The following is a 9,559-nucleotide window of genomic DNA, read 5'->3' as shown; positions in this document are numbered from 1 at the left end:
ATTGAATGACCATGATAACGATACGTCTTCAACTACGTCTCAGTTCATTCTCACAAACTCTACCTCAAGGAAGATAGGTCCTTCACCTCGAGCACATATTCTTCGGGCTACACGAGCCGCCTCTCTCACTGCAAATACATTGTTACCATCAGCTTGAATACCAGGAATGACTCGTCCCATCTTGTAGTATTCTGTAGAAGAAGAAGAACGTTCTGTGGAAGTACCCATTCCATACTGATTGTTCTCAACCACAAAGATCACAGGGAGATGCCATAACTTGGCCATATTAGCTGATTCCCACACTTGACCCTGGTTACTGGCACCATCACCAAACATAGTAATGCTCACATTCATCTCGTCATCAGAAGTCGACTCACTTCTCTTGTCATCAGGAGTAGGTTTGTCACGATTCCGAAGTATGTGATTGTATCGTTCAGCAAAGGCAAGTCCTGTACCAACAGGTGTCTGAGCTCCCACAATACCTGAACCTCCGAAGAAGTTCTTATCAGGCTCATACATATGCATTGATCCTCCTTTTCCATGAGCAGCTCCTGAAGCATGACCCAACAATTCATTAATCACAGCCTTCACACCTGCTTCACCAGCTCCCATTCGAAGGAACTCAACTCCATGACAACGATAACTCGTAATCCAATTGTCATCAGGAGTTGTCGCTTCTTTGATACCTGTTGCACAAGCTTCCTATGAATCAACAAGGACTCTATCGGTTACCTCTCCATCATACAAATGAAGGAAACCACGGATCTTTCGCATGACGTATAAGGGATCACTTTCAACCTCCATTCTACGCATTGTTACCATCTCTTTAGCGATTCGAATTGCATCTTCCTCAGTAACCTCAGTCGTAGTGGGAAGAGGATCCACATCTACACTTGATTCCTTCATCAACCCCTACGGTGTGTCTTGAACTCAGGAAGTTCTACAGTAAATGTTTTGCCACTGAACGCTCTCACAAATCGAGAGGTTCTTGATAACATTGTTGTGAATCTTGTCAATTTCTTCGTTTGGACTAATCAAACAAACAAACTACAAAGATGACTCTAAAACATCCTCGTTGGATTCACGTTTAGATAAGAATGAAAAGAAGTTGACAACCTTCCTGTCAACCCTCTCTTCGACGTCCACTTGGGTAGACTCCGTTTCTCCCACAATTTCTGTTGGTATAGAGTCAAATTCCTGTTGTTGAAGAAGAAGAACTTCTCGAAGCAGTTCTTGCTTCAACTGACGGCTGGAATGATAGTTTGATGGATATAATTCTCGTTTTGGTGGTTTGGGCTGTCCAGTAGACACACCTTGATAAATGTACATAATACCCTCCTTTTCCGGTTGTGGCAATGAATGCTGATATGATTCGTTTTCCTCAAACACTTCTTCTAACGATTCATCTACAGGAGGAGATGGTTCATCTTGGTGCAAATAGGCATCAAAAGCCGCTTCAATAGCACTTCGATGATTCGATAAAAGGAACAGAACCTCTTGCTGGGATGAGTTGACTTGATCCAATGACTGAATACCAAGATAGGCTGACTGGAGAACATCTAAGAGATGACGATACTGCGACTCAGGCTGTGATGGCGAAGAAACATGAAGAGGAGTAGATATAGTGATATGAGGAGGAAACGAAAAGGAAAGAGAATCTATCTCGGATTGAAGAGAACGAGACGGTGTAAATTGGGAATTGACATAACAACATAATGAAAGGAGTTGAAGAGAAACTATACAGAAGGAAAGCATGGAGTCCAGGGACGTAAGAAGAAGGACTTCATCTTGATCTTCCCAGTGAAAGAGCGAATGATATGTCTGGATATTCAACTCAAGTTGTTGTTGAAGAAGTGAACCCAATTGATTGTATAAGGCCTTCTCAGAGAAAACACTGCTCGGAACCTTGATTCCGTCTTTTGGAGACTCAAATGATATTTGGTGAACGAATAACTGTTCTGAAGCGGCGATCTCCTGAAGAAAAGAAGAACACACTTCTCGACGATTTCGTTCTAAAATCATGAGGCCTCAATTACAATTACCCAAGAAAGGGCAGTTCTTTTCTCGAACCCATGAATTGAACTCAAGTCTAGAAATTGGAGGGAGATATTTTGACACGGTGAGAGACCGATGCGCCACTTCTATTTGTTTAATATACAAGATCTCATTCCTAAGTGGAATCTACAAACAATACCATTCACAGGATATACCAGCTTTAATTGATACAGTGATTCGATTCTTCTTAATTCTGATACCACATGGACGTCTTGTTGGTAGTGCTGTAATAATGCTAGAATATTGGCGAATCGACAGTCTTCAAAGAGTGTCATAGATCGAAGATATTCATAAGATGTGCCAAACTGATACAACCTCTTTTGGTTCTTCTGATTGTTGGAATCATCATCATAATCAATTCTACAAGTATTGCAACCCATATTCACACCATTCGAGTAATTTCCCTCTTCATTCATCTTTTCCATATTCTAACTCCCTTTACAGAAGAGTCTCTGTATATTAATTCCAAAACTGGAGAATTGAGGTGTTCAATCTAGTGATATAGTGAGTCTGCCTCCTTTTCTATCTTTTTCCGCAGACTAATAGAGAGTAATTTTCTTGATCTATATTGCTCAACAGTACGCAATATTACTAAAAGTGATTATTTTCCTATTTGAATGAATCCATCTGATAACGTATATTTCTATTCTAAGTTGATCGTAAGTTATTGCTGCCTTTCCAGGTAAAATTGCGTGTGCGATTATGAATATTATCATTGATTGGTTCCCATTCGCTCTTTGGCATTTGATTGGGTTTCCATGTGTTTTGTGTTTACCACACAAGATTGTCTTGGTGTCTTTCATCATTGAATTTCGATCTATTTGTTGCAGAATGGATGTAGCTTCTTCCGCAAAGAGTTCTCTAGAGGTTCAGACGCGAGTGTGTAAGACATGCGGTTTGGAGAAGACACTCGATCATTTCATCAGTTTGTATACGGAAACGACCACACACAACTGTGACTACTGTCGGTGCAGGCAGCGCCAACAGTACAAGGGTAGGATGAAGATGTGTTGTAGTTACCTCTAGAAGTGCAGCAAAAAAAGCGTGAGTTTCGTAGGAAGTTGCTGCTGGAGAAAATGAATATGACTCGGTCTTCTGGTCATACCAAGGTTGCTCCTCGTCGAGAGGAATTATCACCCAGTCCTGCTCCTGTTCCAGTTGAAATAGTTGCCAAGCCAGAGGCTGGTACCTATAGTCCATGTACAACAATGGCTCCATCTCCATCTCTCAGTTACTGCCGACCCATTGTGCCTAGGGCCGATTGGGTTCCGGTTTCAGCAAAGGGACTCTCAGGTGAAGTTGTATTTTCGGCTAAGCTTCTTCACTTTGGGGTGTATTTATAACTGTATTATTAGTTTATAGCTGATTTAGTGTATGTTTGTTGGATTAGTTGATGGATTTGGAGGAAACACAGAAAAGAACTCGTCGAAGTAGAGCTACCATACATAATACAAAAACGAATACCGCATTAATCAGAATACTACGAGACAATCCCTTTTCAATTTGCTTGACATCATCTCGTAGTCCAGCAGCATTTCTATACGGTATTTGTACTGAGAGAATCGAAGTAGATAATGAATGAAGAGCTACTCGTTCAGGAGATGAATTGGGGTTTTCAGTTTTAGCAGACTGCGAATTGATAGGCTCCGAATTAGTAGGTTGGATACTGACAGAACCAACCTTTGTCTGGTCCAGATTTGCTGTTGTCTCCACTTTGACAGGAGCTACATTTTCTGTTGGTACAGTTGGTGAGGATGGCAGTGAAACTCGTGTCACAGAGGGAAAGGCGGTTCTTGGAGTGTTCTGAGAGACCACAGTTGACTTCGATTCGCTTTTCACTCTAGCAGGAGTCACCTTTCGGTTCCTAGCTCCATAAGGTCGGGTAATGTCCTCACTGTCCTGATTCCGAATCACAGTATGACCATCACAGTTCGCATTAAGGATACTCACACACTAGCTTCAAAGGATATATTCGCCTTTGCTATTCCAAATCGTTTGGATTCCAAATCAAAAACGGCGTTTTGGTTCTGAAGGATATTGTTGCCAATCACTGTTGAAGGATCAGAATAGATCCCCATACAGAAGACATGCTCAACTGGTGAAAACATATAATATCTGCCTTCAACATGCATAACACATCCTCCAGAAAAAGTAAGACGAAGAGTAGGGAATAAATGCAATTCTTTTGTGTCATTGATTCGGTAACAATCATGCTCCTTTGATATTACTCATGTTCAAATATCTACTCGAAGACGTTTCACTTCTTGCAAATGATGACTCGTTTTGAGCATCGTTCGCTTCAGCTGTTCTCTAAAGGCAGAAATAAGTACATTGTATTCACTGCTAATAACATAACTGAATGTGGAGCCACTGTCAATCATAATGCCATTTCGACTAATCTAACATCCATTCGAAAATCCTACGCATTCCATCGCTCTAATTTCAAGTGTGCACGTTCCTGGTCGAAATATACACTTTCCACATTCACACGATAATACCGATCTAATGAAGAGAATGGAGTATAACATAAGGGAGATTGAAGGGTTGACTTGTCAATTCCACCGAGTGTCATGAACCCACCTCCTTCAATTACACATAAGCCAAACATGTCTGAAATGGAATTAGCCGGATTCTCTCTTCTTAAACGTGGTAAGTCTTGCTCGAAATGACCGATATAGGACATTTCTAATGCTTATATCCAGTCATTTCGCATACCACGAGGGGCCAAACCAATAATGCCATCAGCAAGTTGTGCTTTAAACAAACCACTCAGATGTGTAAAGCAACCAAATTGCTGTGTAACTCCATACATTCGAGACGATGCTACTGAACCCACAGGAACATGAGCAGGATCTTCCTTATTTCCCCCTAACCAAATCGTATCCCAGAAGAGAGGTCCACTCAAACTGCTTCCTTCCAAATAAGACTAGAAGTGAGAACCAAAGGAAATACGAACTTGAGTAAAATGACATTGGTTATTACGGCAGTCTGTACACTTTCCTTTGTACATTGTCTCGTTGCATTTCACAGGGTACTGTTAAAGACTCAACAATTATCACAACAGAGGATATCACTATAGATTTTGAAAGAGATGGATTAAAAGGAGCATTCTGGTGTACTCCACAGTCAGGACATCTACTAATCACACTGCAATGACAGAATCACGAGGAACAAGGAAATGCTAAAATACTACTTCCCGTATCTAGAATAACTGTCTGACGTTGTGGAGGCGTTCCCACATACACCAAAGAGTAATAGTATCTATACAGTATCTTTCAAGAAATAAACAAAGTACCCCAGCTTTTTTGAATCTCCATAGGTTGGAAATAAGGACAAATAATCATGAAGTCGGCGTTCCAAACCATTTCCTAGCTCTGTATCATTTAAACCTCTCCAGAATATTGGTGTCTTTAGAAAAAAATCACTACAAAGCACCAAATCAGAGGAGAACAACATCATCCCGATTGCTATCAAAAGCGAGGAATGGCTTCTTCTCTGCATTCTATAGTCAGTCGATGGATGATCCACTTAACTGAATCAGTGATGAAAGAGAATAGAAAACGCTCAATTATTTGTCACTTCATTCGACTCTTTTATGCCCGTCGTTTCAGCATCACAGCTGAAACAAATCTATTCTAAAGTTTCGAGAATTCGTCCTCGACTTGTTGGATTGGATGTTGGCACAACCAATGTTGGAGTGGCTCTTTCGGATCCTTCTTTGAAAGTTGCATTACCACAAACAACATTACAGAGATCTTCGTGTGTGTTGTGAGCGTGGCTAGCGATTGTAGGTGTGTGTTCGTTAGACGAGAATCTACTGTATCCCATTTTGAAGGAAAACAAAGTTTTCGCAATGGTACAAGGAATTATTGAATGGAACTGTAGATTGTCGGTTTTCCATATTTAGTTGATGGGAGTGAGTCTGTTCAGTGTGAGGATGTCAAGTTTTTTGTCCACGAATTCTTGAAGAACAGCGGAATCACCATTCCAATCGTTTATCACAATGAACTGTACACGACTCAAATTGCCATGGAACCATACTCAGGAAAGCGGCGTAGAGACTGGAATGAGGGGCTTCGGAAGAAAGATCAGAATGCGGCTGCTGTCATTTTACAAGAGTTTCTTGATGATTTTTTAGTTTGTTCTTTTTGTTTTTAAACGTACTACAAATCAAATTATTATTCTTCGTTAGATAGCCGAATGAGGCCCAATTATTGTTCTTTTGACATGATTTGCATTTCTTACTCTTTTGGAGGAGAATTGGATTAGTTTGCATTTCATTTATTGGATTTGAATTACTCTTCTCAATTCAGACTCCGGAACATGGAGTTGGTAAGTCATGAACACCTTGATACAGATGCGACTCCAGAAGCAAATCTACCATCGTACTCCTATTGTCCAAACTGTTTTAATATGATGAATGAGATCATGGAGTTGCGAATGGAGTTGGGTCGTGTTAACGAAAGCGAAAAGAAAGTGAAGAAGAACTTTACGATCGCACCAACACTCTACACGTTCTATCAGAACGGTTTGGCGAAGCGACACTTGGCGAGGTTGGTTTTCCGTATCTAGAATTAGCTGTAGGTCAGCGAGTATGACATCGTCTGATATTCTTGAGTCGTTGAATGAACAGGGAGATAAGAGTTACTTGGAAGAAATTGTTCGGCAATGTTGTTATCCACTTCCCAATCCTTTCTTTGCCTCTCAGGAGTTTGTGAGCCAATATTTATTTTTATGTGATGAAATGTGTAAGTGGTTGATCAGGTCATTGAGGTCCAGGTCACATATTATCAGCAGAGCCTCGTCTTTTACGACTACAATCGCCTTCGTACGTCTTCGGAGATGTTCATGGAAACATGACAGATCTCCTTGCTTTTGCTAATACGATGTGGCCATTAGGCATGCACCTTAGTCCAGGGACATTTCTATTTTTGGGAGATTATGTGGATCGTGGTATGTACGGTTTGGAGATTCTTGCATACATTTTTGCTCAGAAGATCATGTTACCTGAAAAGGTGTTTCTGTTACGTGGAAATCACGAAGTGAAAGTGGTGAATGGTTATGACAAATTTTATGGGAATCGTTGTTTTTTGGGCCAATTGAAGGAACGTTTTTCTGAAGATATGGCAGTGATGGTATGAGTGGATGGACCAGTGTGAATTAGATTTGGGAGAAGACTAATCAAGTGTTTGACTATCTGCCGATGGCAGCAACGATCGATGATGTGATCTTCTGTGTTCATGGAGGGATTCCACGTCCTTTCCATGGACAGCAGACTACAGCGATTCAAGTCATTGATCAGATTCCGGTACCTTACACTCTGACCCCTACCCTTCAACCAGGTGAGAATCTGGAGATCAAACAGCTGGTAACAGATTTGTTGTGGTCAGATCCAGCACAGAACCAACAGGAAGCTCATTTGGATAGTAATGGGTTTGGAGAAGGTGAACGAGGTCCTGGAGCAGTGTGTTATGGGCAGAAGGCTGTGGATGAGTTCATGAACAGTAATCAGTTAACTCACATCTTTCGAGCACATGAACCGACTGCGAATGGAGTGTCGGTGAGGAAGGGAGCCAAAGTGATTACCATCTTTAGCACATCGAAAGTAAAAATGAAAGATGAGAGTGAGGATTAGGATCACAATTGTGAAAATGCCTTTTGCGGGTGTATTTTAGTTGATGGAGAGAATATCATTGCGATTAATCATCCCGATGTGACAAGAGGTGATGTGGACTCTTCAAATTGTTAGTCTTCTTTTTCGTTTAGTTCTTGGGTGTTTGTTTGGATGAGCGAGTCGGAGAAGAAGCAGTCCCAACAGCCATTGAAACAAGTGGAGCCAATTGCTCCATCTTTGGGGTGCTCTCTGAGAATGACCATTTAATGGATTAGAATTAATTATGGATCCTCTCCTCTCCTTGAATATGCCTATCCTCCTATAAATGAAACGATTGTCCGGAACATTACGAATGGTACGGTGTTTTGTGTATAGTTTCATTTCAAAGCTATTATTGCCGTTCCAAAATTATATACACAAGTTCTTCACTTGATGAACAAGATGAACTTGCCTCCACCTTTTGGACCTGAACGAAAGCGTCCTGAATTCCCTTCATCGTCAGAAGCAGTTAAATCAGATGACATCAAATACTATGGACCCAATCTCCTCAAACAACAAGGAGGAGAGGAAGAAGAGGATGAAGATGTAGAATTCAGTGACAAGCGGATACACGAAGACAACCCATTCAACAAGACGGAACCAGCAACCACTCTCTTTGTTCCTGAACAACCTACCCAAGTGGCTGCTGGGGTTGTATTGGTGGAAAACAAGGATATTAAGACCCTTTTTGTTCAGCCTGCAGCTGTGCGAACGTGTATTCCACGTCAAGAAATCTTAAAACACCGCATTTCTAAGGAAGAAATGAATCAGCAGAAAGCTTTCAACAATTACTCTTATGGAGAACCTAGTAACAAGCTTTATCTTCGGAACATGGCTAAAGATACTACGGAAACGGATTTACTGCAATTGTTTGGTTGCTTCTTTGATAATGATGATCTTGCAAAAGAGTATTAGATTACTGGCTGCTTTTATAATTAGGAGTCTTCAAATCCGTGTGATGGAAGGAAGAATGAAAGGACAGGCTTTTGTAACATTTCCATCGGTTGAATTGGCAAGAGAAGCATTAACAACCGTGAATGGATATCTATTGAAAGATAAACCCATTGTAGTTGTGAGTACGGATGAAGTCATTTGATGCGTAGTGTTTTGGCAAGCAGAACTAGGAAATGATTGTATTCTAACTTCCTTTTATCATCTTGTTTGTCAAAAGATATTAATCATTCTATGCCAAATTAGGAAAATAACCGTTCTTCTCATGTACTGTTCCATTTTTTCTTTAGAACGATGACTGACAAGAAATCCAAGACGGAAAAGAAGAAGCACATGAAGGAGCAACAGACAAAGAATGAGCCTAAAGTGAAGCCAGAGGAGAAGACTCCTAAGAAGGAAGAGGTGCATGACAATGCCACTCAAAAGCAGGAAGAGTGTAATCAGAAGTGTTGTTGTTGTAACCGTGATGGTGAGAAGAAATGCTGCCAATGTTGCTGTTGCAATTGTGCTAGTAAGAAGAAGTGTTGTCAGTCTTGTTGTGCTTGTCGCATGGCTTGTTTCATTGGTATGTTCCTAATTACCATTCTCTTTGCAGTTGGATTTGTCTTCTACTTAATCATTCGTGATGTTGTTTTAGTGGTGTCTGTTCATGTGTAGGATCCTACTGTTACCTTTGATCTATGTAAGACCGATGTGAACGAGTGTCTCCATAACATTTACCAAGCTGTTAAACCGTATTCATCCCCTTATGCTCTCATCAGCTTCCTCCATGCTAAGGGCTATGTAAACTAGGTATCTCTCTTTGTTAAACAAACACATTATTCTTTGGGTGCTTCAGGGATGTGGTACACAAAGGGTTCAGGACATTTCTGATCTGGAAGTTCTTCCTCTTTCAAATCC

At 40.8% G+C, this 9,559-nt stretch overlaps 5 protein-coding genes across 5 annotated transcripts; 2 read left to right on the top strand and 3 right to left on the bottom strand.

Annotated features, from left to right (window-relative positions):
- Nucleotides 1-39: 39 nt before the first annotated feature.
- JH06_5874 (pyruvate dehydrogenase (acetyl-transferring) E1 alpha subunit) lies at nt 40-354 on the bottom strand (the record flags this gene model as incomplete). Its single annotated transcript, XM_014670023.1, has 1 exon — nt 40-354. One exon carries the CDS (start codon nt 352-354, stop codon nt 40-42), a length of 315 nt encoding a protein of 104 aa, XP_014525509.1.
- Nucleotides 355-1,047: 693 nt separating this feature from the next.
- On the bottom strand, nt 1,048-2,330 carry JH06_4446 (hypothetical protein; the record flags this gene model as incomplete). Its single annotated transcript, XM_014670022.1, has 3 exons — nt 1,048-2,012; nt 2,043-2,181; nt 2,211-2,330. The coding sequence occupies 3 exons, from the start codon at nt 2,328-2,330 to the stop codon at nt 1,048-1,050; spliced, it is 1,224 nt and encodes a 407-aa protein (XP_014525508.1).
- Nucleotides 2,331-3,422: 1,092 nt separating this feature from the next.
- On the bottom strand, nt 3,423-5,065 carry JH06_4445 (aspartic proteinase-like protein 2; the record flags this gene model as incomplete). Its single annotated transcript, XM_014670021.1, has 7 exons — nt 3,423-3,491; nt 3,520-3,949; nt 4,006-4,271; nt 4,302-4,449; nt 4,479-4,740; nt 4,771-4,968; nt 5,038-5,065. The coding sequence occupies 7 exons, from the start codon at nt 5,063-5,065 to the stop codon at nt 3,423-3,425; spliced, it is 1,401 nt and encodes a 466-aa protein (XP_014525507.1).
- Nucleotides 5,066-5,650: 585 nt separating this feature from the next.
- Nucleotides 5,651-6,247, top strand: JH06_4444 (holliday junction resolvase; the record flags this gene model as incomplete). The annotated part of the gene is made up of 4 exons (XM_014670020.1): nt 5,651-5,816; nt 5,862-5,911; nt 5,941-6,159; nt 6,194-6,247. The coding sequence occupies 4 exons, from the start codon at nt 5,651-5,653 to the stop codon at nt 6,245-6,247; spliced, it is 489 nt and encodes a 162-aa protein (XP_014525506.1).
- A 224-nt stretch (nt 6,248-6,471) lies between these two features.
- JH06_4443 (serine threonine protein phosphatase) lies at nt 6,472-8,832 on the top strand (the record flags this gene model as incomplete). Its single annotated transcript, XM_014670019.1, is given in 10 exon segments — nt 6,472-6,608; nt 6,640-6,803; nt 6,835-7,190; nt 7,220-7,660; nt 7,691-7,803; nt 7,822-7,911; nt 7,945-8,029; nt 8,045-8,616; nt 8,648-8,774; nt 8,812-8,832. 10 exon segments carry the CDS (start codon nt 6,472-6,474, stop codon nt 8,830-8,832), a joined length of 2,106 nt encoding a protein of 701 aa, XP_014525505.1.
- Between the last annotated feature and the right edge of the window lie 727 nt (nt 8,833-9,559).

The sequence above is a fragment of the Blastocystis sp. subtype 4 genome (assembly GCF_000743755.1).
Source record: "Blastocystis sp. subtype 4 strain WR1 chromosome Unknown seqid_0350, whole genome shotgun sequence".
Taxonomy (NCBI): Eukaryota; class Bigyra; order Opalinata; family Blastocystidae; genus Blastocystis; species Blastocystis sp. subtype 4.
Note: the sequence above shows the minus strand (reverse complement) of the source record. Positions and strands in the feature narration are given on the sequence as shown.